The sequence below is a fragment of the Ips typographus genome, linkage group LG10 (assembly GCF_016097725.1).
Source record: "Ips typographus isolate SLU linkage group LG10, UJ_Ityp_2.0, whole genome shotgun sequence".
In the NCBI taxonomy this organism is placed as follows: domain Eukaryota; kingdom Metazoa; phylum Arthropoda; class Insecta; order Coleoptera; family Curculionidae; genus Ips; species Ips typographus.
The window spans coordinates 8,032,897-8,056,410 of NC_138431.1; the positions used below are offsets into that span (position 1 = coordinate 8,032,897).

The 23,514-nt window shown below is 40.0% G+C and overlaps 3 protein-coding genes and 1 long non-coding RNA gene across 8 annotated transcripts; 3 read left to right on the forward strand and 1 right to left on the reverse strand.

The window, feature by feature from the left end:
* Positions 1 to 148: 148 nt before the first annotated feature.
* Dhc16F (Dynein heavy chain at 16F) lies at positions 149 to 16,395 on the forward strand. The gene is made up of 59 exons (XM_081988499.1): positions 149 to 560; positions 615 to 705; positions 767 to 860; positions 928 to 1,000; positions 1,060 to 1,209; positions 1,264 to 1,441; positions 1,496 to 1,702; positions 1,763 to 1,901; positions 1,956 to 2,034; positions 2,092 to 2,272; positions 2,328 to 2,494; positions 2,553 to 2,779; positions 2,839 to 3,013; positions 3,062 to 3,443; positions 3,502 to 3,630; positions 3,695 to 3,952; positions 4,011 to 4,220; positions 4,281 to 4,493; positions 4,547 to 4,693; positions 4,811 to 4,992; positions 5,045 to 5,130; positions 5,183 to 5,373; positions 5,421 to 5,594; positions 5,648 to 5,784; positions 5,841 to 6,031; positions 6,081 to 6,342; positions 6,388 to 6,533; positions 6,591 to 6,862; positions 6,922 to 7,134; positions 7,184 to 7,369; positions 7,425 to 7,621; positions 7,677 to 8,087; positions 8,142 to 8,353; positions 8,407 to 8,662; positions 8,713 to 8,905; positions 8,971 to 9,453; positions 9,503 to 9,693; positions 9,760 to 9,932; positions 9,985 to 10,165; positions 10,226 to 10,414; positions 10,476 to 10,614; positions 10,674 to 10,850; positions 10,904 to 11,100; positions 11,161 to 11,406; positions 11,469 to 11,706; positions 11,765 to 11,925; positions 11,981 to 12,130; positions 12,197 to 12,374; positions 12,430 to 12,602; positions 12,664 to 12,844; positions 12,895 to 13,074; positions 13,384 to 13,761; positions 13,821 to 14,008; positions 14,062 to 14,504; positions 14,566 to 14,766; positions 14,847 to 15,088; positions 15,196 to 15,546; positions 15,597 to 15,689; positions 15,745 to 16,395. The coding sequence occupies exons 1-59, from the start codon at positions 532 to 534 to the stop codon at positions 16,291 to 16,293; spliced, it is 12,120 nt and encodes a 4,039-aa protein (XP_081844625.1). The 5' UTR covers positions 149 to 531; the 3' UTR covers positions 16,294 to 16,395.
* Positions 16,326 to 20,540, reverse strand: LOC145734886 (tectonic-3-like). 4 transcript variants are annotated; one of them, XM_081988510.1, is made up of 6 exons: positions 20,375 to 20,540; positions 20,167 to 20,292; positions 19,916 to 20,100; positions 18,989 to 19,136; positions 17,581 to 17,768; positions 16,326 to 17,490 (listed from the first exon to the last, which is right to left on the reverse strand). In XM_081988510.1, exons 1-6 carry the CDS (start codon positions 20,439 to 20,441, stop codon positions 16,435 to 16,437), a joined length of 1,770 nt encoding a protein of 589 aa, XP_081844636.1. In that variant the 5' UTR covers positions 20,442 to 20,540; the 3' UTR covers positions 16,326 to 16,434. The 4 variants fall into 4 exon arrangements, with proteins under 4 accessions (XP_081844636.1, XP_081844635.1, XP_081844634.1 ...); XM_081988509.1 differs by having other exon boundaries at positions 20,354 to 20,539; XM_081988508.1 differs by lacking the exons at positions 20,167 to 20,292; positions 20,375 to 20,540 and adding exons at positions 19,277 to 19,510; positions 19,569 to 19,794 and having other exon boundaries at positions 19,850 to 19,991.
* Positions 18,023 to 18,695, forward strand: LOC145734956 (uncharacterized). The gene is made up of 3 exons (XR_014179563.1): positions 18,023 to 18,373; positions 18,504 to 18,641; positions 18,691 to 18,695. It is a non-coding gene; the product is annotated as an uncharacterized LOC145734956 (long non-coding RNA).
* A 1,296-nt stretch (positions 20,541 to 21,836) lies between the features above and the next one.
* On the forward strand, positions 21,837 to 23,077 carry Socs44A (Suppressor of Cytokine Signaling at 44A). Of its 2 annotated transcripts, none has more exons than XM_081988518.1 (3): positions 21,837 to 22,298; positions 22,346 to 22,575; positions 22,636 to 23,077. In XM_081988518.1, exons 1-3 carry the CDS (start codon positions 22,077 to 22,079, stop codon positions 22,994 to 22,996), a joined length of 813 nt encoding a protein of 270 aa, XP_081844644.1. In that variant the 5' UTR covers positions 21,837 to 22,076; the 3' UTR covers positions 22,997 to 23,077. The 2 variants fall into 2 exon arrangements, with proteins under 2 accessions (XP_081844644.1, XP_081844645.1); XM_081988519.1 differs by having other exon boundaries at positions 21,838 to 22,298; positions 22,349 to 22,575.
* Positions 23,078 to 23,514: the final 437 nt, after the last annotated feature.

Genomic DNA, 23,514 nt, shown 5'->3' on the forward strand with positions numbered 1-23,514 from the left:
AAAAAATGTATTAATGATAGTTGACACTTGACAGATTAATGCCATTACAAGCGAAAATCGCACTTATGATGCATACCCTTAAAGAGATAATAGTGAGAAGGCTTTTCCGAGACAGTAAATCGGAATTAAATTTTCCGTTAAATTTTTGATTTATATGGAGTTATGTTCTGTAATATGTTTGTTGAGACGATTTACTCATTTCTGTGTTGCTGGTTGGGTTTAATGACTCACCACACAAAAAAATTGGATTTTGCTAGCAGTCGTCCGTCGCTTATTATTACCATGACAACCATCAGCTAACCCCATTAAATAATCAAATAAATCAAACAGACATATTGGTCAAAATAAATTGAACCTTTAAATCCAGCGAAAGCAATAACTTAATATAATTCTTATATAGACGGTTTTGTTTAAACAAAAACGGACGGTGACAAACCGGGATGGCCCTCGACTTCCCCATCGGGGTCGAGGGATTCAAGAAATGTGTCATTCTCTACTTTAAAGGGCAAAAGCAAACTGGGTGGTCACCTAATGTGCGCCCCTCCAATAACATCACGCAGGTAAATTTATAAAGTTGTTAGAGAGTATGTGGCATAATTAATGAACGTTTATAGTATGCGGGGTTCCAACACTATTCCATTTCACATACCCCACAAGCGATTGCTTGAAAAAATCGAGCATAAGGAAGTGGAACCAGAGCCCTTAGTAAGTACCGAAATTTTACGGGCGTTAGACATTTGCCATAACACGTATTTTTATATTTCAGACCGGGTTTAGAAAAAGACAAGAAGACATATTGCGTAAAAGAATGAAGCTTCCATCTCTTGATTACCGAGAACCCGGTAGTGTTGCTCCTTCAGGTACCATCGCATGATTTAAGAAGATATATGATTTTAAGAAACGTCACAATATAGGTATTTCTTTTAGATGCTATTAGTAAAAAGTCAGAACGGTACAGTACCACGACTGGGGTGACTTTTATGGAGCATGCCCAAGATCAGTAAGTTGTTTTGGTTTTTTAATTACAAAAAAATCGAATATTATACTAAACTTATACAGGATGAGTCTAAGTGTAATGGCAAAATTGGCAACCGTGGCTAATCAAAAGGAGTGGATCAAAAAAATGCGAAAGGCAACGGACGGGTCTTTTGTGTACTTTACTTACGCAGTCCCTAAAAGTTCAGAACTGTTCAATCCTTACATGCTCAAGTTAGGTTCATATTTTCTATTAATTTGCTCGAACTACCTAAAATTTATTCTTAGAGTTGTAAATTATCGCGAAGTGGATAAAAACAACTTTTTTACTATGAGCGCCAAGGGGGTAATGCAGCATGTGGGCAGTGAGGTGATTTTCACCACATTGGATAAGTGGGAGGCCGAGTACGATATGTTTCAACGTTTAATGAAAATTAAAACGTTTCGCATGTTTCGAAAGTGGAAGGTTTGTTTTGTATTTACTGTTTAAAAGTTGATTGCAAACTGTGTGACTTTAAAGGGTTTTTACGTGTGGAGGAAAAATATAATCTTTGCAAAATTTATCACTGCACAGAAAAACTTAAACCACAACATGTTTATTCTGAACCCGATGCTTAGGCAAGGCCTGCTCGACATCCAGTACATGTGTTATAAAATGGTGGATAACAGTTTTGTGGATTTGAGTGAAAATTCTAATATTTGGCTGTTTTATTTTATTGAAAATCAGGTAAACAATTATATTGTTTCAATAAGAGTATGTAGCTTAAATCGTTTTGTTTTTTTTTAGATGGATAAGTTGAATCAGGTTAAAGATAAAACATCCGAATTTCACGGTTTAGTACGGGAAATTGTATCTAATGCTTGTCATGGTGCGTTACTGGCCAAGGGATTTGTGCCCGACGAACGTTTAGTTGAAGAACTGAAAGGTTAATGAGTTTCATAACGTTATTTAGCTCTTACTTACGGAATTTGTTGAACAGATCAAAGAAGGAAGCGTCAACAGAAAGCTTCCTATATAGAGCAAGCCAGCAAGAAAAAGTTTTGCGAAAGGCTTTCCGCGTAAGTCATTACTTTTATACTACTTTTTTTATAAAACTTATGATTTCTTTGGTTTAGCTACATTATGCTAGTCGACTACATGACCATAAACATGCTACACCAGCTGATAATCAATAGTATCAATGAGCTGAACGATTTATTCCGAACGCACACTAAATACCTTCCCAACCAAGATTTGTTGGAAAAAACGGCTTTGGATGCGACTCTTGAAGGTCCCAGAGAACCTGAAGATCCTGCTGTTAAATTATACTAAAATTGTTTTTGCATTTTTTTTTAAATTATTATTATTTTAGTTGCCGTTATTTATAGTCCACGTAATCCTGGAATCGGATCAGATCCAACTAGACCCGCCTTTGGAAGTATCAAATTGCATGTTTAGGCAGCTTATCGATCTTTGGGAGCAACATTGCAAAGAGGTGAAATCTTTTGTGGCTGATCCATTTTATGCCCCCTTTACGACGTAAAGTTCTACAGGTATTTTGTAATTGACTTGTAATTGGTTTTATTTTTTCTCAAAGGCCGGTAATCAATGAGAAAGTTGAAGACCGCTTATGTGGCTGGGGTCCCACTTTAGAGTTCTACCTCAGTAAAGACGAGTACTTGGCCAAGGACGTAGCAAAGTTGTTTGGATTTTTCGATCAGAACTATCAAGCAGGTTTAGTGTATGTAAAACGTTTGGAACCCGTACGTCAGTTCTACTCTGAAGATTTGCTGGTCGAGGAAACAGACATACAAAACGAAACTGGTTACTATATATAGTTGATTTAGTTTTACGACATGGTATGGAAATGAGTCAATTTTTAGTGGCTGAGCACTTTAGAAACATGTGCATCCGGTATAACTCGGAGATTGTTACTGTTCAAAGTATTGTCCAGGCACAACCTTTGGGTTTACTCTACCTTATCCAGAACGAGTTTAAAAACACCGCTTTGCCTGAACCTAAACGTTTGCAGGATATTACGAAAGACGTTATTCCTTGGTTGGTAGCTGTTTGTACTAAATGTTGTAACTAACTTGAATAATACAGGATCGGGCGAACCAAAGTGGATGAGTTAATCAAGAACGTGGAAGAAACAGAAGCCTTTCTCTTGCATGAACCGGTTTCCACAGTGGACTACGTCAGTTATTTGGATTACGTCGAAGCCGCCACTGCTAGAGTGGATAAAATGGAGGCTGAACTGGACTATTGCAAAGAATTGTACGATATCACCGAAGAGTTTGCTATACCGGTGGCTCAAGAAGAAATGGCTACATACTTGGGACTGAGCGTATCCTTGGGAAATTTACGCAACTTGGTGGACAAGAAAATTGAGGATGCAGGACGCATCACTAAAGCTTTTAATGCGCAAATGAACAAAGATATTAGCTCTTTGATTAGTGAAGTCGGAGTGATTAAGGATGAATGCATGGTAAGATCACACACACGGTAAGATTTTTTTCTACAATTTTCCTGTAATCTCATTTCAGCAAACTTGGTTATACGACATCAGTTCGAATATCGACGAAGTGACAGACTTTCTAGGTGATCTATACGATCGTCTGGTCGGGTGTCAGAAACGAGCGGCCGAATTCAAAAGCTATCAGAAACAATTCCGGGTACTTAATAATATTGTTTTAGAAATCTTTCTTGTTTTGATTTAACTTATTGATGGGGTTTTAGTTGGAGGTGTCTAGGTTTGATATGCTCGATGAAGTGATGAGCGATGTGAAGCTACGCCAACTTCTTTGGGAGAGCGTCGACACTTGGGCCAAAACGGTAGACGAGTGGTACCACTGCGATTTCACCACCTTGGACGTAGAGGAAATGAACCTTTTTACCGCTAAGAACGTGAAGAACATTACGCAACTCGAGAAAGGGTTACCGCCTAATTTGATTGTCCCAAAGCTAAAAGACGAAGTTGAGCTGATGAAAGATAAAGTCAGTGGTTAAAATAGCGCAGTGCTATAGTACAACTAGTGTTTTTTTTTCGAAAAAGCTTCCCGTTATAACGTACTTGCGTAACCCAGCATTGAAACCTCGACATTGGGTTCGGGTCGAAAACGTTTTAAACCACAAATTTAAAGCTGACGAGACATTGACCTTGGAATTATTGGAAACCCTCAACGTGTTCAGTTACCCCCAGGAATTAATGGAGATTTCCGGACAGGCCAGCAGTGAGGCTGGTCTAGAGGCTTTACTGAAAAAGGTTCCGAACTAAAATCCGTAATAGAATGATTAGTAGTTAATAGGTATTCAAATCGTTTAGGTGGAAGATTCCTGGAATGGCCTGGAATACATTGTTATTCCCCATAAAGACTCGAAAGACGTATACATTCTCGGTTCTTTGGAAGATGTGCAGACTGTACTGGACGAAAGTAACATCAACATCACCACCATTGCAAGCTCAAGACACGTGGGGCCTATAAAAGGCCGCGTAGATGAATGGCAGAAGAATTTGGACTTGTTTACTCGTACTTTGGTACTTGATTTGGCGTGGAACGTGATATTATTGAGCTAATTGTGAAACTACAGGATGAGTGGACCATGTGTCAGCAAAGCTGGATTTATTTGGAGGTCATATTTTCCGCTCCGGATATCCAAAGGCAGCTTCCAAACGAGGCGAAGCTATTTGTGATTGTGGATAAATCCTGGAAGGAAATTATGCGTCGTACAGCTAAGGTGAGTGTCATTTTTTTTATCACAAACAGTTACAACCCACATTATACGCTAATATAAGGTCTCCAGCTGCACAAAAATCACCACTTGTACCATAATAACTCTTGGCTTATTATTTAGATGCCACTAGCTATGGAGGCGACCCTTCAACCAGGTTTACTGGAAATCTTCCAAAGAAACAATGCTCTCTTGGAACAAATCATGAAATGTCTGGAGTCATACCTCGAAACCAAACGAGTGGCGTTCCCCAGATTTTATTTCTTGTCTAATGACGAACTGTTAGATATTTTAGCACAAACTCGGTACTATTAGACTGATTTACGACTTCTTCAAGTCATTGAATATTTTTTACAGGAATCCTCATGCGGTGCAACCCCACTTACGAAAATGTTTTGATGCTATTGCCAAGCTTGAATTTGGGATGAAACCAATAGATGAAGGTGCTTTATATGAAAGTTGAAATTGCTGGTGTTATATCAAGCTTACATTTAGGAGAAGAGACAGCAGACAGCAAAAAAGAAAAAACACCCACTATGGTGCTAACGACAGACATTATAGCGATGATAAGTCCTGAGGGTGAAAGAGTGCAACTGAGCAAGGGCTTGAAAGCTAGAGGAAACGTAGAAGACTGGCTGGGCAAAGTGGAAGAGTCGATGTTCTTGAGTTTGAGGCGTTGCATGAAGGTCTCTAATCTGCATTTTTGCTTTTCTGTTCTAACAACTTGTGTTAGATTTCCATAAACGAGTACATGCAGAAATCACGGACCGAGTGGGTGGTAGGTCACGCCAATCAAATCATTCTCACCGTCTCCCAGATTATGTGGGCTCGGGGGGTTCACGAGATTTTGGATGGGGATGGGAACGTTTTGAAGAGAATGGAGCAGTACGAGCAAAAGTGCATTAAGGTATAAATTGCTCCTAAGATAACATTTTTTGTGATTTTGGCTGTATCCACTAGGATTTAAACGACTTGGCAACTTTAATCCGCTCTGACTTAGCGCCTGTCACTAGAAAGATTCTTATAGCTTTGATCACTATAGACGTCCACGCCAGAGATACTATACACAACTTAGTGTCTAGCAAAACGTCCAACAGGTTTGTTTGTTTGTTTATTTTTGGGCTGTTTAAACTATTCTTAATTGGTTTAATAGCAACAACTTTGATTGGTTGAAAGTGTTGCGCTATTATTGGATGGACAATCTGGACGATTGCATGGCTAAAATGTCCAGCGCCTCTTACCTTTATGGGTACGAGTATTTAGGGGCTGGAGGAGTCTTGGTTATTACTCCACTAACTGATAGGTGTTACCTATGTCTTATGGGAGCCCTGCAACTGGATTTAGGTTGGTCATTTTGATTGACTTTGTTTTTTTGTGCTTAACAAAGTTTTAGGTGGTGCCCCTGCTGGTCCTGCAGGGACAGGCAAAACCGAAACAACCAAAGACCTCGCTAAAGCATTGGCGATTCAGTGTGTAGTTTTCAACTGTTCAGAAGGTTTGGATTATAAAATGATGGGTCGGTTCTTTTCGGGTTTGGCTCAGTCGGGAGCTTGGTGCTGCTTTGACGAGTTCAATCGCATCGATATTGAGGTGTTGTCGGTGATTGCTCAACAGTTGATTACTATTCGGAATGCGAAAGCTGCCAAACTTACCAGGTGTTGCTAATATAGCTGAAACATTAATGCTTACTTTAATGGCAGGTTTATGTTTGAAGGACGTGAAATTAAGTTGATACAAAAGTGCGCCGCATTCATTACCATGAATCCGGGTTACGCCGGTCGCACTGAGTTACCGGACAATTTGAAAGCTTTGTTTAGGCCCATATCTATGATGGTTCCTGATTATGGTACTAGTTCAGTTATAAATTAATGTTGTATATTTATATACTTATTGATATATGCAGCTCTAATCGCCGAAGTTATCCTCTATTCTGAAGGATTCGAATCGTCGAAAAATCTCTCTCAGAAAATGGTACAAATGTACAAACTATGCAGCGAACAACTGTCTCAACAAGACCACTACGATTTTGGAATGCGCGCTGTCAAAAGTGTGTTAGTAATGGCGGGCTCATTGAAAAGAGCCAATCCTGACCGAAACGAGGACGTGGTGCTTATATGCGCGCTGCGTGACAGCAACCTTCCTAAATTTCTCTCAGATGATGCCATTTTGTTTCAAGTCACACATCACCCGCACATTCAACCTAACAAACAATACAATTTTTTTCATTTATTCAGGGCATTCTGGGAGATTTATTTCCCGGTACCGAGTTGCCAGTAAGCGATTACGGAGTGTTTCAGGATACCATGGTGGAAATGATGCAAGAGAAAAACCTACAGCCGGAACTATGCATGATCCATAAAGTCATCCAGTTGTATGAAACAATGATAGTTAGGTGGGGAGTGATGTTAGTTGGACCCACAGGGGGCGGCAAAACCACCATTTTGAATGTAAATAATTTAAATTAGTGGTTAACTAGTTTAACATGATGATTTGTAGACTTTGAATTGGTCTTTGACAAAGATGAGTGAGGAAGGGCAACAAGGACAATACTATCATCCAGTGCGCACTTACATTATGAACCCCAAAGCAGTGTCAGCTGGTGAGCTTTACGGTGAAGTTAACCCTTTTACTATGGAGTGGCGGGACGGTCTCATGGGAATTATGATGCGAACTGCTGTCCAAGTAATTGAAAGCTTCAGAGGTAACTTTGTTTTCGATTTATTTTCAAAGTTGTTAGGCTACAAGTGAAGACCATCAATGGATCGTGTGTGATGGTCCAGTAGACGCAGTATGGATTGAAAATTTAAACACGGTATTAGACGATAACAAAATGCTGTGTTTAGCCAATTCGGAGCGGATCAAACTCACACCATACGTGCATATGGTGTTTGAAGTGCAGGACTTGGCGCAGGCATCTCCTGCCACAGTTAGCAGGTTTGTTATAAAATCACTTGGTTTAAAAATGTTACCTTATTAATTTTTCCCTTAGATGTGGTATGGTTTACGTAGATTCTGAAGAATTAAAGTGGCTTCCTTACGTCAAATCGTGGTTGAATACTATCAATGAAAATCTTCTAAATGACGAATCGAAAGAATTTTTGCTTGGACTGTTTAAAAGCTACGTGCAAGATGGTTTAGATTTCGTAAAGAAAAATTGCGTTTACGCTATACATCAGGTGGACATTGCCAAGGCCACCATGATTTGCTCACTGATGGAAAGTCACATAATTTTACCTGGAGCCATGGAAAAAATTGGAGAAAGATCTAAAGTGCGGTGTTTTATTTGTCAAACCTTTGTTTTCTGCTATTTGTGGGGAGTGGGGGGTAATATCACTGATGACAGCATGGAGAAGTTTGAAGTGTTTGTTCAAAGTCAGTTTGAGGAGTGCAACGATGCCAGGTGAGTTTAATGTTTTACGGTTTGTATGGTTTTTTTTGTAACTTTTCCAATCAGATTACCTCCCGGTCAAGACATGTGGTACCTCTACATGGACGTACAATCCAAACGCCTAACCCCGTGGCAACGTATAATGCCCCAATTTCAATACGATAAGGACGTGCCATTTTTCGACACTTTGGTTCCCACTTTAGACACTGTCCGGTTCGGTTACGTCATGGAGAGATTGATTAATGTGAATCATCCGGTTATGGTAACAGGCGACACGGGTGAGTATAAAGATAATGCTTTATTTGTAAGAGAGTAAATTAAATTTAAAAAGGTGTTGGTAAGTCTGTGGTGGCTAAAAACGTGTTAACCCGTCTTGGAGCTACGGATAGTTATGTTCCGGCGAGCATGAATTTTTCTGCTCAAACAAGTAGCATTCGCACTCAAGAAATTATTGAATTAAAGCTGGAAAGAAAGAAGAAAACTTTGCTTGGAGCTCCTCAGGGTAAAAAGGTGGTTATTTTCATTGATGACGTCAACATGCCCAAATTAGAAACATACGGGGCTCAACCTCCAATAGAATTAGTCAGGTAGGTTTAGTCAATTATGACTATGTGGTTTTGTAGAGATTATTTTTTAGGCAACTTCTAGACTATGGTGGTCTGTACGATCGTGAGAAACTCTTTTGGAAGGATATTCGTGACGTTATACTAACCACAGCCTGCGCTCCACCAGGAGGGGGAAGAAACCCCCTCACCCCCAGGTTTGTCCGGCACTTTGGTATGCTACTGATTCCGCCTCCAAATGAAGCAGCCCTCAAAGCTATTTTTAGAGTGGGTTTTTTAAATCTAATTTACAACACGACATGTAGTATTTATTTAACTGTGATTTATTGCAGGCAATTCTCAAAGGGTTTTTAAATGATTTTTCCAACGAATGCCGCGACATGGCTGATTACATGGTAAACGCTGCGGTGGACATCTACGATCGAATTGCAAAAGATTTGCTACCCACTCCATCCAAATCGCATTACGTGTTCAATTTAAGAGATTTATCGAAATGTGTTCAGGGTATTACCCAGGCAGATTCTGGCACTATGAGAGCGGAAATTGAAATAATGCGATTGTTTTATCACGAGTGTTTGCGGGTTTTCCACGACAGGCTCATTAACGTGGAGGACAAGTCTTACTTCTACTTTCTGATGAAGGAGATTTGTTCTCGAAACTTTGGTACTCCGGTATTGGAGTTGCCGGATAATGCTAAAATCATCGAAAATCCACCCTTGTTGTTGTTTGGAGATTTTATGCAATTTGGGGCGGAACGTGCCAATCGCATATACGAAGAGCTGAAGAACGTAGATAAAGTCAAAGCTATTTTGCAGGTAATAAAGTTTCACTTTAAAGTTGACAAAAATAACCAAATTTTATTAGGATTATTTGGATGACTTCAACCTGATGTACAACAAAGACATGCAAGTTATATTCTTTATGATGGCTGTGGAGCATTGCGTAAGAATAGCGCGCATTTTGAGGTCCGAAAGGGGAAACGCTCTCCTGGTTGGAGTGGGAGGGATGGGCAAGCAGAGTTTAACCAAACTGGCATCGCACGTTAATGGCTACAAGTAATATGTATAGCCGCCTGTTAATTTAAAAAAAATGTCTATAATGTTGTTGTTTTACTATTATAGGTGTTTCCAAATTGAGTTGGTGCGTAACTACGACCACTCTTCTTTCTTTGAAGATTTGAGAAAGATGTACTCTCACGCTGGGGTACAGAATTTGGACACTGTTTTTTTGTTTACCGACACGCAAATTGTACAGGAAGAATTTTTGGAAGACATCAACAATGTGCTAAACTCAGGTTAGTGGAGTTTTTGTTTTCTGGTGAAGGGTAATATACTAATTGGATTTAGGGGATGTCCCTAATTTGTTTGAGGCGGATGAGTATGAGAAAGTTATAATCGGGTGTAGGGACGCAGCGAAAAAAGCTGGTGTTGCCGATGGTCGCGATCACATTTACGAGTTCTTTATCAGTAGAGTTCGGAGTAATTTGCACTTGGTGATATGTATGAGTCCGGTGGGAGACGCTTTTAGGTAAGCAACTTTAAATACACTGCATAAATTTTGCGTTCTATTTTTTATGACGTTCTGTAGGCGGCGTTGTAGAATGTTTCCTTCTTTGGTGAATTGTTGCACTATTGACTGGTTTGAAAAGTGGCCGCAGGAAGCGTTATTGTCCGTAGCTCAGTCCAGCCTAAAGGCTATTGGAAGCCAAGAGTTGTGTGATAGTTTATCCAGAGTATGCGTCACTATACACGAAAGTGTGGAGAAAATGACAGACAGGTTGATATGGTTTAAAAAAACAATACTTGGGTACTATATATAAGACACTGTTGTTGAATAGATTTTATAGAGAAATGAAACGGTACTATTATACAACACCCAGTAGTTACTTGGAACTAATTAAGTTATATAAAATTATGCTAAACGACCGAATGGACAAGATCACCAAAACTAGAGACCGAATTGCGAATGGTTTACACGTAAAACACTTTAATCATTCAAGTTAACACTGATTGTATAAAGAGTAAATGTCATTTAGAAACTGTACGAAACCAATGAAGTGATTGACACAATGAAGGAAACTCTGATAGCTCTGGAACCGGAATTGGCTAAAAAATCAATAGCCGTGGAGGAATTGATGAAAAACTTGGCCAAAGAACAAAAATCTGCCGATAAAGTGCGTGTCACCGTTAAAGCGGACGAAGAAAACGCCAAGGTGATTTATACTAAGATTTTCAAGTTTATCAGTCAAATATAAGGTCAGTTTAGGCCAAAGCGGACGAAACTCAAGTGCTGGCTGACGACGCTCAGCGGGACCTGGACACTGCTTTACCCGCTTTGGAAGCAGCCACCAAAGCTCTGGAAGCTTTGAACAAGAATGACATCAACGAGATTAAAGTATTTCAGAAACCCCCCAAATTGGTGCAATTTGTTATGGAGAGTATTTGTATTTTATTGGGAGCCAAGTAAGTACTGTTTAAGTATAAAGGTAGTACCTACCTTATGTACTATGAATTTGATTTAAGAGCTGACTGGGCTTCGGCCAAGGTGGTATTAGGAGATACTAACTTCCTTAAGAAGCTACAAGACTACGATAAAGACCACATAACCGATTTAATGTTGAAAAAAGTGAAAATGTACGTAGAACACCCCGATTTTGTACCAGAGAAAGTTGCAACGGTGAGCAAGGCGTGCAAGAGTTTGTGCATGTGGGCGCGAGCAGTGGACATGTACGCCAAAGTCTATAGGATCGTGGAGCCTAAACGCAAAAAGTATACGTTTCTATAAAAACAATATCGATTATTTGATTGAAGCTTTTTAATGATGTATGTAGGCTTCAATCCGCGGAAAAGGAATTAAACACAGTGATGACAGTGCTGCGTGAAAAACAAAAGCAATTAGCAGACGTTGAAGCTATGATAGCGTCTCTGGAGGCTAAATTCAACGCTTCGGTAGCGGAAAAAGAGAGCTTGGAAAATAACATTGCCTTGACATCGGCCAGACTGAACAGAGCCGGGAGACTTAACATTGCTTTAGGAGATGAACAAACTCGATGGGAGGAGAGTGTTAAGGTTGTGTTAACTTGAAATTTCTTTAGTTGTGAGTGAAGCTCCATGAAGTACTTTACAGAAATTCGCGGTGGAATTGACTAATTGCGTTGGAGACGTGATGATGGCTGCCGCCTGCGTAGCTTATCAAGGTGCTTTCACTTCCAATTATCGTATTGAACTGACAAAAATGTGGGAAGAAAAATGCAGTGACGAAAAAATTCCTTCTACTGAGGGCTTCAGGTATTGTTTATTAAGTTTGCTTATACCTGCATGCATTTATTCACACACCGTGTAGTTTATTGAACGTGTTGGCCGATGCGTATGAAGTGCGCACCTGGAACTCGTGCGGCTTACCAAGAGACAATGTTTCAACCGAGAATGCCATTATGGTGACTAAAGCTAGCAGATGGCCTCTCATGATCGATCCCCAGGAACAAGCAAACAGGTATTATGGATTTTTAAATTTAAAACTAACTACCCGTTAAAAGAGCGCAATAATTGCAATAATTAGATGGGTGCGTCAGATGGAGGCTCAAAACAACTTAAAGATGATCAAACTGACCGATCCGAATTTTATGAGGGTTTTAGAGAACGGTGTCAGAATTGGAATGCCGGTGCTACTGGAAGAAGTTGGTGAGGCACTAGATCCCACTTTGGGGCCAATTTTGTTGAAGCAGACGTTTGTACAGGTTTGTGGGTATCAGTATGTGTATTGTGTCACAGAAAGTGTACCAGTGATTTTAGGGCGGACGAACTTTGATTCATTTAGGGGATTCGGACGTTGAGTACGATCCCAATTTCAAGTTCTACATCACTACCAAATTGTCCAATCCACATTATTTACCTGAAGTGTGTATTCAGGTCACCATTGTCAATTTCACGGTGACCCCTTCGGGCCTGGAAGATCAGCTCTTGGCGTCAGTTTAACTATTACAAATTTTTTTCGACACGAATAAATACCAATATCATATATGTTAGGGATGTGGTGCGTCTAGAACGTCCAGAACTGGAACAGCAACGAAACGAGCTGGTGGTGCGCATCAATGCCGACAAAACGCAGCTCAAGGGCATCGAAGACAAGATCTTGTTTCTGTTGTATCACTCTGAAGGAAACATTCTGGATGATGAGGAACTGATCGAGACGTTAAACGAGAGCAAGGTGAAATTGTTTTTAATTTCAAAATCAGAATTGTTTTTTCTTTTTCGTAGGAAACTTCTGCCATTATTGAAGCCAGACTGGTGGAAACCGAGTCAACTGAAGAGAAAATCTCTATAGCACGAGAAAAGTACCGATCGGTTGCCACTACAGGCTCGGTGCTGTATTTTGTCGTGGCTCAACTGGCCGAGATTGATCCAATGTATCAATATTCTCTCAAGTACTTCAGTCAAGTAAGAGTAAAACAATTAGTTTAGTTAGGACATAAAAAGTATATACAGGGGAAAATAGATCACATCAGTCACAAAGAAGACTCTGATTATTTTTAATTTTTTTACAAAGGCATAAATTAAAACTATCATTACTACAAAAAATACACACACTCACTCACTCACTCCTTTTTAATTCAAAAAACAAATATCAAACACGTCACACATCATTTCAGTTGTCAATGGCAATAGTGTTTTTATTTTATAGCGTTATTTTTACAACTTTTATCAAAAGTGGACTCAAATGATTTAATCGACTAATCACACTTTCAGGTTTTTGATAACGTGATCCTAACGTCAGAAAAGGATGCCAACTTGGATAATCGGTTGAATATACTGAGAGTTGAAATTACTTTGGCCGTATACACAATTATATCGCGCGGTCTTTTCGAACGTCACAAGCTCGTGTTTAGTTTCATGCTGTGCATCGCCATCTTGCAGCAAGAAGGTAAAATATCGGACGCGCAATGGAGCTTTTTGCTGCGTGGACCTGTTGGCAGTAAGAGCGCGGCAAAAAAGCCGGACGTTGTGGCCGTAACTGATGCCATGTGGCAGGCCGCTAACTACCTGGCAGTCTCCTATCCGCAGTTCCACAGTTTGCCAGAAGAATTAACGAAAGCAATACCTGTTCAAATCGGCAGTTACAGTTTGGTAAAGATTTATAAAATAACGAAATTTTCACGAATTTTCACTCAGAAACCCAACTCTAGGTGATTAAAGTAGGATCTAGCACCTTAACCAGCAAGGTAGATTGGAATAAAGTTCTTACGGATTTCGAAAAGCTGCTTCTAATTAAAACCATGCAAGAAGAAAAGCTGGTATTTGCCATCACCGAGTTTGTTAAAATCAATTTAGGCGAAGCGTTCATAGAGAGTCCTCAAGTGTCTTTGAACCTGCTGTTCGTATTTTACCAACAACTGAAACTGTGCTTTTACTAACTAAATGTTTCAGTTACCAAGATACTTCCAATGCAGTGCCCTTAATATTCGTGTTAAGCACCGGTTCTGACCCTTTTGGGGCTTTCCAAAGATTTGCAGCAGAAATGGGATACACCGAAAAACTCAAGTCAATTTCACTGGGTCAAGGGCAAGGTCCAGTGGCTGAGACAATGATCCATAGCGCTGTGGAAACTGGCGATTGGATTTTCTTGCAAAATTGCCATTTGGCCACGTCCTGGATGTTATCAATGGAACGGATAGTGTTGAACATAGCCGAGAATGCGGCTAAAGTGAACAAAACCTTTCGATTATTTATGAGTTCTATGCCTTCCAAGTCATTTCCCGTGGCTGTCTTACAGAATTCCGTTAAAGTAACTAATGAGCCGCCTAAAGGGCTTAGAGCCAACATGAAACGAGCCTTTGCCGAAATGACTGAAGAGTTTTTTGAAGAGCACCGTAAGTTTGGTGTTTCTATATATACGTTCGGCGATTTTTCTTCTTAAATGAAAATTAACAGCTCTACAGCAAAAATGGCGTAGTATTTTGTTCGGAATTTGCATGTTCCACGCTGTGATTCAGGAACGCAAAAAGTTTGGGCCGCTAGGATGGAACATTGTCTATGAATTTAACGACAGTGACAGAGATTTTGCTTTTAACACGTTCAAAATGTTCTGTGCTGAAGGTTTTATCCCTTGGGATGCTCTGGAGTATCTTACTGGTAAGTTGGAAAATCAATCAAACCCTAAGAAGAAACACACATTCGCTCCGAATAGTTGATGCTTAAATTAATTACAACAGGCGAAATTACTTATGGTGGTCGTGTGACGGACTACTGGGACCTGAGATGTCTAAAAACTATTTTGAACATTTTCTTTTCTGCCCCCACTTTGGCCAAAAACTACAAATACTCGGTCTCGGGTACCTACTACTGTCCTGATTATCCCCACTTGCAAATGTACCGGGAATTTATCGATAAATTTCCGATTATTGAGGAACCGGAGATTTTTGGTATGCACGAGAACGCCAACATAGCTTTTCAAGTGAGTGCTTAATTATATATAGGTATTGTAAGACAATAAGAGAAGTTTTTTACAATCGTGGTGGCGAATAAGTTGAAAAAAAAATAACCATTCATAATGTAACTTAGATAAAAGAAACTTACATGGTAATCGGAACTATAATGGAATGCCAACCAAGATCCGAAGGTGGAGGTGAAGGTAAATCTAGCGATGATATCGTATTCGAACTGGCAGATGGTGTGATCAGCGCCGTGATGACCGTCATTCCAATCGAAGACGCCAACGTTTATCTATTTAGGAAAGACGACAAAGGCCGTCTGCCATCACTCACCACGGTGCTCACCCAAGAAATTGATAGATACAACAAGCTGCTTAAACTCATCCACAATTCGATGGATCAACTGAAAAAGGCCATCATAGGGTTAGTGGTCATGTCCGAGGCCTTAGAGGACGTGTACAAGGCGTTCATGAATAATCAAGTGAGTTTCTTCAACATTGAGGCGAGTTTATGATGATGACGGGTTTTCAGGTGCCTAAAATGTGGTCAGCCAAGGCTTATAACTCGTTGAAAAGCCTGGGGAGTTGGGTGCGTGACTTGACTTTCAGGCTTGACTTTATCAGCGTAAGTACTCTGAAAGTTTCGTTTTTAACCACATCCAAGGCGTTTCGGTTTTTAGATCTGGGTTCGTTCAGGTCACCCGACGTCCTACTGGTTGTCTGGGTTCTATTTTCCGCAAGGCTTTCTGACTGGAACTCTTCAAACTCACGCCCGGAAATATAACTTGCCCATCGATAAACTTCGGTTTGATTTTGCAATAAAACCAGTCGTTTTGAACCAAGAAGAAATCAAGGCCACACACGACGAAGAAGGCAAAGAGGTGTACAGCTTATACAAACCGCTTGAACCGCCCGAAGATGGAGTTCTAGTGCACGGACTGTTCTTGGACGCAGGCAAATGGGATTTGCGAGCCATGAAGCTAATTGACCCCAAACCAGGTGAAATAAATCCTCCTTTTCCGGTAATTCATATGATTCCGAAAACTGAAATGCCCAACGACGATCCACGTTACGTTTGTCCATTGTACAAAACCTCCATCAGAGCTGGAGTGTTGTCCACCACGGGACACAGCACAAACTTTGTGATTGCCGTGTTGTTACCTAGCGTGCAAACTCAGAGCTATTGGGTTCTGAAGGGCACGGCTTTGCTAACGCAAACCACCGATTAGAATGTAAATCGAAAAAAAAACAAGTCAGAATATTCAAGAACTTGAATATTTTATTTTAAAAAGTATTACTAGAGAAATCTAAAATAAATTTGCAAAAACAAAGTTGTTCGCTTATTATTTCCACTCGTTCCATGACGGCACTCAACCTGTTAACACATTGTATAAGCAGTTCGTAAGCATAAAAATTAAAACAACAACGTGAGACTTATTTGATGCGCAGTTGCCGATTTTCACAAAAGGATAGAAAAAGTCGTAGGGTAGGGTGATGTCAAAAGTGGGCGGCTCCGCATACTTTCTAGTCTGACCAGCGGTGACGTCATGGAAACTCACGCGTACAACCAACTCCAAAAAAACTTCAAGGCTCGCGTTGTTTGTTCTCCAAAAGGTCTGGTTGTTGAGCGGTTCGGCAAAGGTGTAACTGACCGACAAGATTTTGTTTTGATTTCTCAGTCGTCCGTTGTCCAAAGTTACGCGGGAGTAAAACACTTGAACGTCCAACAATGTTGCCAAGTTACAAATCACCGTTTTTGATGTTAAAATGTCTTTGGTGGAGTTCAATAAAGTGGCTGGAGGAGTTTTGTACATGACTTGAGCCCAATTGGTTGGATCGTCCGTGCTACAATTTCCAAACATCCCAAACAGGGCAGTGTGGTTCTGACGCCATGTCACTTGCCACGTATCCAAGATGGCCGATTGAATATGGCGGCAGGTGACGTTTCGTCTTAACGGTACAGTCATTGTAACGTGATGTTTGCTCATTACGTTATACCCAAACTCTATAAAAAGACTCCGGTTCCGTTCAATCGCAGTCAGATTGTTTGTTATTGATACTTTTGTGGCCATTAAAACAGGTCTTCCAACTAAATAGCCAGGATTTCCACTTAAAACGCTACTTTTAGTCCGGTTAATCCAAAGAAATTCTACTGAAAAATCTTGAATAAAACCGTCTCTAGCTTCGTCAGTAAAATTTCTCAAAACTGCCAGAACTTGAACTCGAACTAAACCTCGAGTTCCGTTATGATAAAACCGGTAAAGTAAGGATTTAACAGCGTTCTGACAGTGATTCAGACCAGACTTAAGATTGAAAACACAGCGATAATCCCACTGTTTTGTACGGTTTAACAGCTCGCAGTTGGTCCACGTTTGATCGGAGCACAGTTGCGGTTCCAGTTCCAGACAAACGTTTTTCGGGCATTGCTGTAAAAAAAAATCCGAATGTTTTTTTTTACCACACGCTTGTATAGTTGAGGCAATATCAAATAAACGAAGAGAGAAATCGAATCTTACCAAGCGACTGGTGTTGAATAAACTGGGCTTCCGCATCACTCTAATATCTCGGAAATACGTTGAGAATGACAAGAGGCTATTATTGGCGGACATGTCCATTTGGCGACATTGACGCTCTTTGAAATCCTTAAGAAATAATATTTCCTGTTTAGTTAGGCACGTTCGGGACAACAAACTAGTTGGCAATCCTGCAAATATTTTATTGTTAAATATCGGGTGTTCAATAATTGTTATGGTCGCGTCGCCTATGGATGGCAATTGTCACAAAAAGCGTATGTCTTAGATAACGTTGCAAACAATTATTATATGACAGCTGTCAATCCGCCGGTGTGATTTCGAACCATATACGAACTTATCAACGGCCCTACGTTCATGCCAGAACGAGAGAACCACAGCCAACTACGACCATAACAATTATTGAACACCCGTTATGTATACAAGAGCCGCTTTCCAGCCGACCATTTTATGCACATTAACGAGCATATGTGCACCAAACTTTTTCCGATGTGCGTTCCCAGTTCGCATTTTTAGACGTGAGCTTGGTACGCAAACGCCTTCCCCCCTTTCCCCTGGTGCACCACCCGCAATATTTGGGCTTCAAGCACAAGTCATTGTTGTTTGAGGTTAAACACGAAATAATTGTTTTGGTTTCTGCACTTCTGAGTTAAAACATTAAATAATATGGATTGTGGTAATTTGGAAAGTGAGGTGATCCTGCAATTGGAAGACACAGAAGGCAAATTGCACAACTGCAGTATGCCAATAGCCGATTATAATCAGAATATCGCAGGAGGTTAGTTAAAAACACTTTAATTTTTTTAATTCTCAACTTTTCTCCATCCATAGTTGAATCTTAAAAATCTACCTTAACATCTGTAAATAATTTCACTTAAACTTAAAAAAACAGCACTGAAAATTTGTAGTTAATTTAAAAAGTTTAACGACAAAAGTGACACTGGCACGAATCCTTGACGCAAAACCGCAAAAAGACAGTTCCAGGCTGCGAGTTCCTGTTTCGAGAATTTGCGCTTCATGCGTGGGGTTTGGCGCTTTGACGAAATGTCGGCTGGAAAGCGGCTCAGGTGTCCAAGAGCACCCTGGACATAGGAGATTAACATGGGAAAACGGTTTTGATGATTTTTTTGCGCCTGTACGGTTGATTTGATTAAAAAATCGTAATAATGAAAGTTGTAGTACCTATCACGGACTAGTTTTCTGTATGTTTTTCAGATCTCTAACTTGAGCCCTTTCGTTGAAAAACACGAACAAAAATGAGAAAATTTAAACTTTTGGCCTGCACTGTATATATAGGCGGTTGTCGAGCAACGGGTAAACAGGTCATTGTTGCTGGTACGGTTGCTCGACAACCGCTGCCGGTATAATATGGACTTAAACAGCTAAAACCTACTTAACGGCTCCAAAAGTGATGAATTCGTCTTGACAATCAACAGGAAATCCCCGTAAGCATAACTTTTTTGAATTGTACGGTTCGAAGATGAAGGTGATGGAGGCAGCCATATTGGGTAAGTGCTAAAAACTTCGGAGGGTGCCAAGACCTGATCGTTAAAGAAGAAAAAGAAAATAGTCAATATAATCAAGTATTTTGGATAAAAGTGTGAAAAATTTTAAATTATTCATACAAAATTCATTTCCTATGATTAAGATGACACACTTTTGCAAATCCATATATACCTACTTTATCTTTTTGCACCAGGTGAAAGGTAGGTAAGTTGTTGCTGATGATGCAAAAAAATCCTTTCTTGTTAACCACCCATTCAAATGGGGTGTTATTAATGTAAATATATTGAATATAGTTGCAATAACGATCATCTACATATCGATCTTGGTCCACGTTGCACCGATCGAAAATCAGCTTATTACTAGATGTGCAATCTGGGTCGCAACAACAGTTTATGTCACACCAATTTACCTTTAAAATATAAATAATACCATATACCATGTGAAAAAGCCGCTTAAATTTGACTCACTTGAAGGTTACATGTGCAATAAGCACTATTCGGTGAGTGAACTTGTGATCTAATTTTAGTGTTGTTCCTGTATGTTTGCGCTGTACTATTTGAATCATTCTCATCGTCACTTATTGTAGTGGTTTCTACAGTAGTAGTGGAAACTTCAGTAGTACTGATGTCAGCCATCAACTCATAGGTGACCAACACAAGTAACGCAACCAAATACCTCATCATTCTCAATACTCTACACCGTAATTAGTAAAATTCTTCAACACCAAATCCAATTCAAAAGTAACTACCCCCATTGCTTCAGTGGACAACTTGTACCGCCTTTCGGGCGAAAAAATTAAGTCGGGGTACTTCACCTGAGATCCGCCTCCCAAAAAAAACTGAACGAAATTATCCCTCAGGCTCCCCAGAGGGCGCCAAGTGTAACAATCGAAAATGTGTCGACCTGGACAGGTTGGTACCGTAACTAAACCGTATCCAAACAAATGTGCCCTGGCTAAGCAATCCAAGTGGTAGACTTCAATGTAGATTTTAGGCCAACCTGAACATCCGACCCCCCTAAGTTTGTACTGTACTGTTTACTAAACCCCACACTAAACTGGATAACCTTGAACTCCTGTAGTGGCTAAATGTACGTCTATTGGGAACGACCAGGTGCACTTGCCGGAAAACTGGGATGACGCCACCTGGGTTTGTCCCTCTCGTTTACCTTCTATCACTTTCCACTGGTTGCCTATAAATAAGGCCTAGGTATATTTGCAGCGCAAAGTTATATACACGCGATATTAACCTACCAACTTGTAAATACCACTTACAGAACAGGTCCTGCTTCGAAAATTCTTTGGCCTCTGTAATTTCCCCAATTATATGCACTTCTGCCATTTAATTACTCCAGAAACCGACATATGAGTTCCTTCCACTTCAATTTAAATTGTGTAAATGGCGCCATATTTGTTTTGATTACTGCGTTTTATGTGGTTGCTTGGCAACCCCTTTGAGCAGTGTTGCCAACCCTTAAATAATAAAATTTCACCATAAGCTTGTCTCTGCCAGGCCAGAGTTTTAAAAAAGTTGCCATATTTTCCTAAAATACCGCAGTTCTTTTTAGCCTAAAATCCTAAAAAGTGGTTTTAGCCTCGTGGACGAGAAACATCGGGGAAAGTGCAGGCAGACATCTTCTGCAGGCAGGAGACCGTTTTAGGCATTGAGGGTCTCGTACATTCAGGGAAATGCGTTTGGGACCTTTTCGCCGCCAATTAACGAGGTTTTTAGAGGAATTGTTTGCTATCTTCCGTCGGGGACGGAGATTCCGGAAAATTTACCAACCCAGCGAACTTTTGAGTTTGGGAGTCGTGTGGATCATCCAGTCGTTAGGGGACTTCAGGATTACCGGTAGAATTGGTGTTTTGTGTGGTGTTTTTTGTGTTTGGGTGTTGTGGAGGTTTTTTCTAGTTCTGTTAAGTCGTTAACTTTTGCCATTGTCCCGTTGTGCAGTATTAGGTATGTTGTTTTTGAGTTGAGAGTTTATGTTTTTAGGGTTAGCAAACATGTTTTTAGAGTTTATGTTTTTTTCTTTTATTTTTAAATTGAGGGGGTGGGGGTTAGGAAATTAAGTTGAGTTTAGGTTATTCGTTAACCTAATTTTTCTTTTTGCGTACGGGTTAGGTGTGTTTTATCGTTAGGGATTTAGGAATTCCCGGGTTTTGAGCGCCGATTTTGCATCGAGGGGTTGGGAAATTCTTTTCTTTCAGTTTTTTGGGTTAACCGTGGTCGCTGAGTGGCCGGACAGCGGTAGCAGCCTCCCGTAATCCAAACTAACCTAGCTAGGGTGGTTGCTTTAGGTTTAAGGTTTTACAACGACTCTTTCAGGTAGGACAGTTAGTACCTAGTTATTAAAAAATTTTAAATTTAAAAACTTGGAAACTCTTCCTTCTATCCCTAAGTCCTGAGGGGAATCGGAAAGCCCCTAGATCAATTTTTGTTTAGTTTGCCGGTAGCTAAAATTTGTAAAACAGAAAAAACCGACTGGCATCCCTTTCAATTTTTATTATTATTTTTTTATTCCTTATGAAAAATTCCGGTACTCTCAGGGCTTTCAATCTGACCAATCCTGGGGCAACCCAGGAAGTCCAATTGTTGCTACAGGTGCAAGGGCGTCCATTTAACGACAGTTTACAATGTCTATCTCATTTTAATTCATTCTGACAAAACAAGATGGCCTATGTTACTGCTTAATTCATCTGTCGTCTGAGCTTTCACTGTCAGCTGTCACGCCTTGTTTTGTTGTGATTGTGAACTTGTGAAAGGGAAAGCTGACTGAAGTACTGCAGATAAAAACTGAAAAAGAAATAATATTGCTATAAGTTTTGTTTAACATTTTACTCTATAAAAAGTAATGCTATTTATTTTTTGCTACTGCAGTTGAAAACAAACGAGTGCAAATCTCACTCATGCTGTCTTGTGGTGATTTTGTGTTGAAGGGTGGTCAGGGGCGACAGGGCAGAGCCCTGAAGCAGAATGGATACTGATAAGAAGCAGATATGTTGGTTTCGACGTATACGAACCTTGAAAATGTTGAGAAGATCCACAAGACAGCAACCTGATGACCCCAAACAGGACACTTTAAAGAAACAGGACAGCACCCTTAGGAAAAGTCTGAGAAAGTGGCACAAAAGGATGATCAACTGTTTTTCCAAGGACATCGAACCGAGCCCGACCATTAGAATTCCATTTAGAGAGGTAAGTTTTTCGAGTTTAAGAAGAAGAGTTTTTGAGTGGTCAATTAGCAGGAGCTGCCTTGCTGTGATAAAACTGACTCCTTGCAAATAAGTGGTCAAACACCTCAGTCTCCAACAATGTCACAGACTTCAGACCTAACTTACACCCCTAGAAATGAGATATCCACCCTGTCCCATGAGGTATGGTATTGGGGTCCTGTGTCCAAGCAATTGGCTGAAAGCAAACTGGATGGAGCGCCTGATGGGTCGTTTTTAGTGCGGGATTCTGCTTCAGACAGGTCAGTTCAGTTGAATACATACATTGTTTGATGATGATTGTAGAAAAAGTGTTGTTATAGGCACATATTTTCAATCAGTTTTCGGAGTGTGGGTAAAACCTTACACACCAGAATTGAACGCACCTCAGACGGGTACAAAGTGTTTGACCAGGAATGTTTCAGAACCATTAAAGAGTTTATAGAGGCAGCAGTCAGGATTTCATCAGGGGATTCCCCATTTTGCTACACCAAAAGCCAAGGTCTTGAACCAAACTATCCAGTGAGGTTGCTCAAGCCAATATCCCGCTATGAGGAAGTCAAGTCTTTACAGAGCCTGTCTAGGTTTGTGATAAGGCAGCATATCAATGTAAATGACATTGACAAGTTGCTGTTGCCCTATACTCTGATTTCCTTCTTAAAAGAGGAAAACTACTTTTTTTAAGAATTATTTGAGTTTGTATATAAAATAGTTAAGCTTTTGACTGTATTGAGAATTTTACGCAATAAAATTGTTTTATTAAAATATGGTACCGTTTTTATCAAATAAAAAATTATTTAAGTGAAAAAATGCCTAATTTTGGCATTAGTGAGCTTTTGCACCAAAGTAGCATGCCACCTGGGAGCAGAAAGCATGCTGCTTGCAAGGGTTCTAATGCACAGCAAAGGGCATATTTATACAAAAGAACATTAAATTAGGTGAAATAAGCACAAAAAAAAGCACTTTAAAATTTTTCAAAAAAATTGAATGATGAAACTATCGTTTCCCTCGTTCACGTCCAAAAATTCGATCAAACCTACGCCGGAAATTACATTTTAAGGAAAAAATCAAAATGGCAGCCATTTTGGATTGAAATAGGTTAGGGTTGATGATACTCGTTTTCGACTAATTCGGGGTCAAGGAATCCATTTCTGCAGTCAGTTTGTCCGTATATGTTACTCAGTTCGAGAAACTTAACTTTT

Coding starts and splice junctions, on each gene's coding strand:
- LOC145734886 (XM_081988508.1), bottom strand. CDS start 19,784: ATGATGAGGTATTTGGTTGCGTTACTTGTGTTGGTCACCTATGAGTTG. Junction 17,769..18,988: donor ATCACTTTTGGAGCCGTTAA/GTAGGTTTTAGC, acceptor AAATATTTGCAG/GATTGCCAACTAGTTTGTTG. Junction 17,491..17,580: donor TATTCAACACCAGTCGCTTG/GTAAGATTCGAT, acceptor TTTTTTTTACAG/CAATGCCCGAAAAACGTTTG.
- Socs44A (XM_081988518.1), top strand. CDS start 22,077: ATGGATACTGATAAGAAGCAGATATGTTGGTTTCGACGTATACGAACC. Junction 22,299..22,345: donor TTAGAATTCCATTTAGAGAG/GTAAGTTTTTCG, acceptor GTGGTCAATTAG/CAGGAGCTGCCTTGCTGTGA. Junction 22,576..22,635: donor CGGGATTCTGCTTCAGACAG/GTCAGTTCAGTT, acceptor GTGTTGTTATAG/GCACATATTTTCAATCAGTT.
- Dhc16F (XM_081988499.1), top strand. CDS start 532: ATGTGCGCCCCTCCAATAACATCACGCAG. Junction 6,863..6,921: donor ATGATGCCATTTTGTTTCAA/GTCACACATCAC, acceptor TCATTTATTCAG/GGCATTCTGGGAGATTTATT. Junction 10,415..10,475: donor GTGGAGAAAATGACAGACAG/GTTGATATGGTT, acceptor GTTGTTGAATAG/ATTTTATAGAGAAATGAAAC.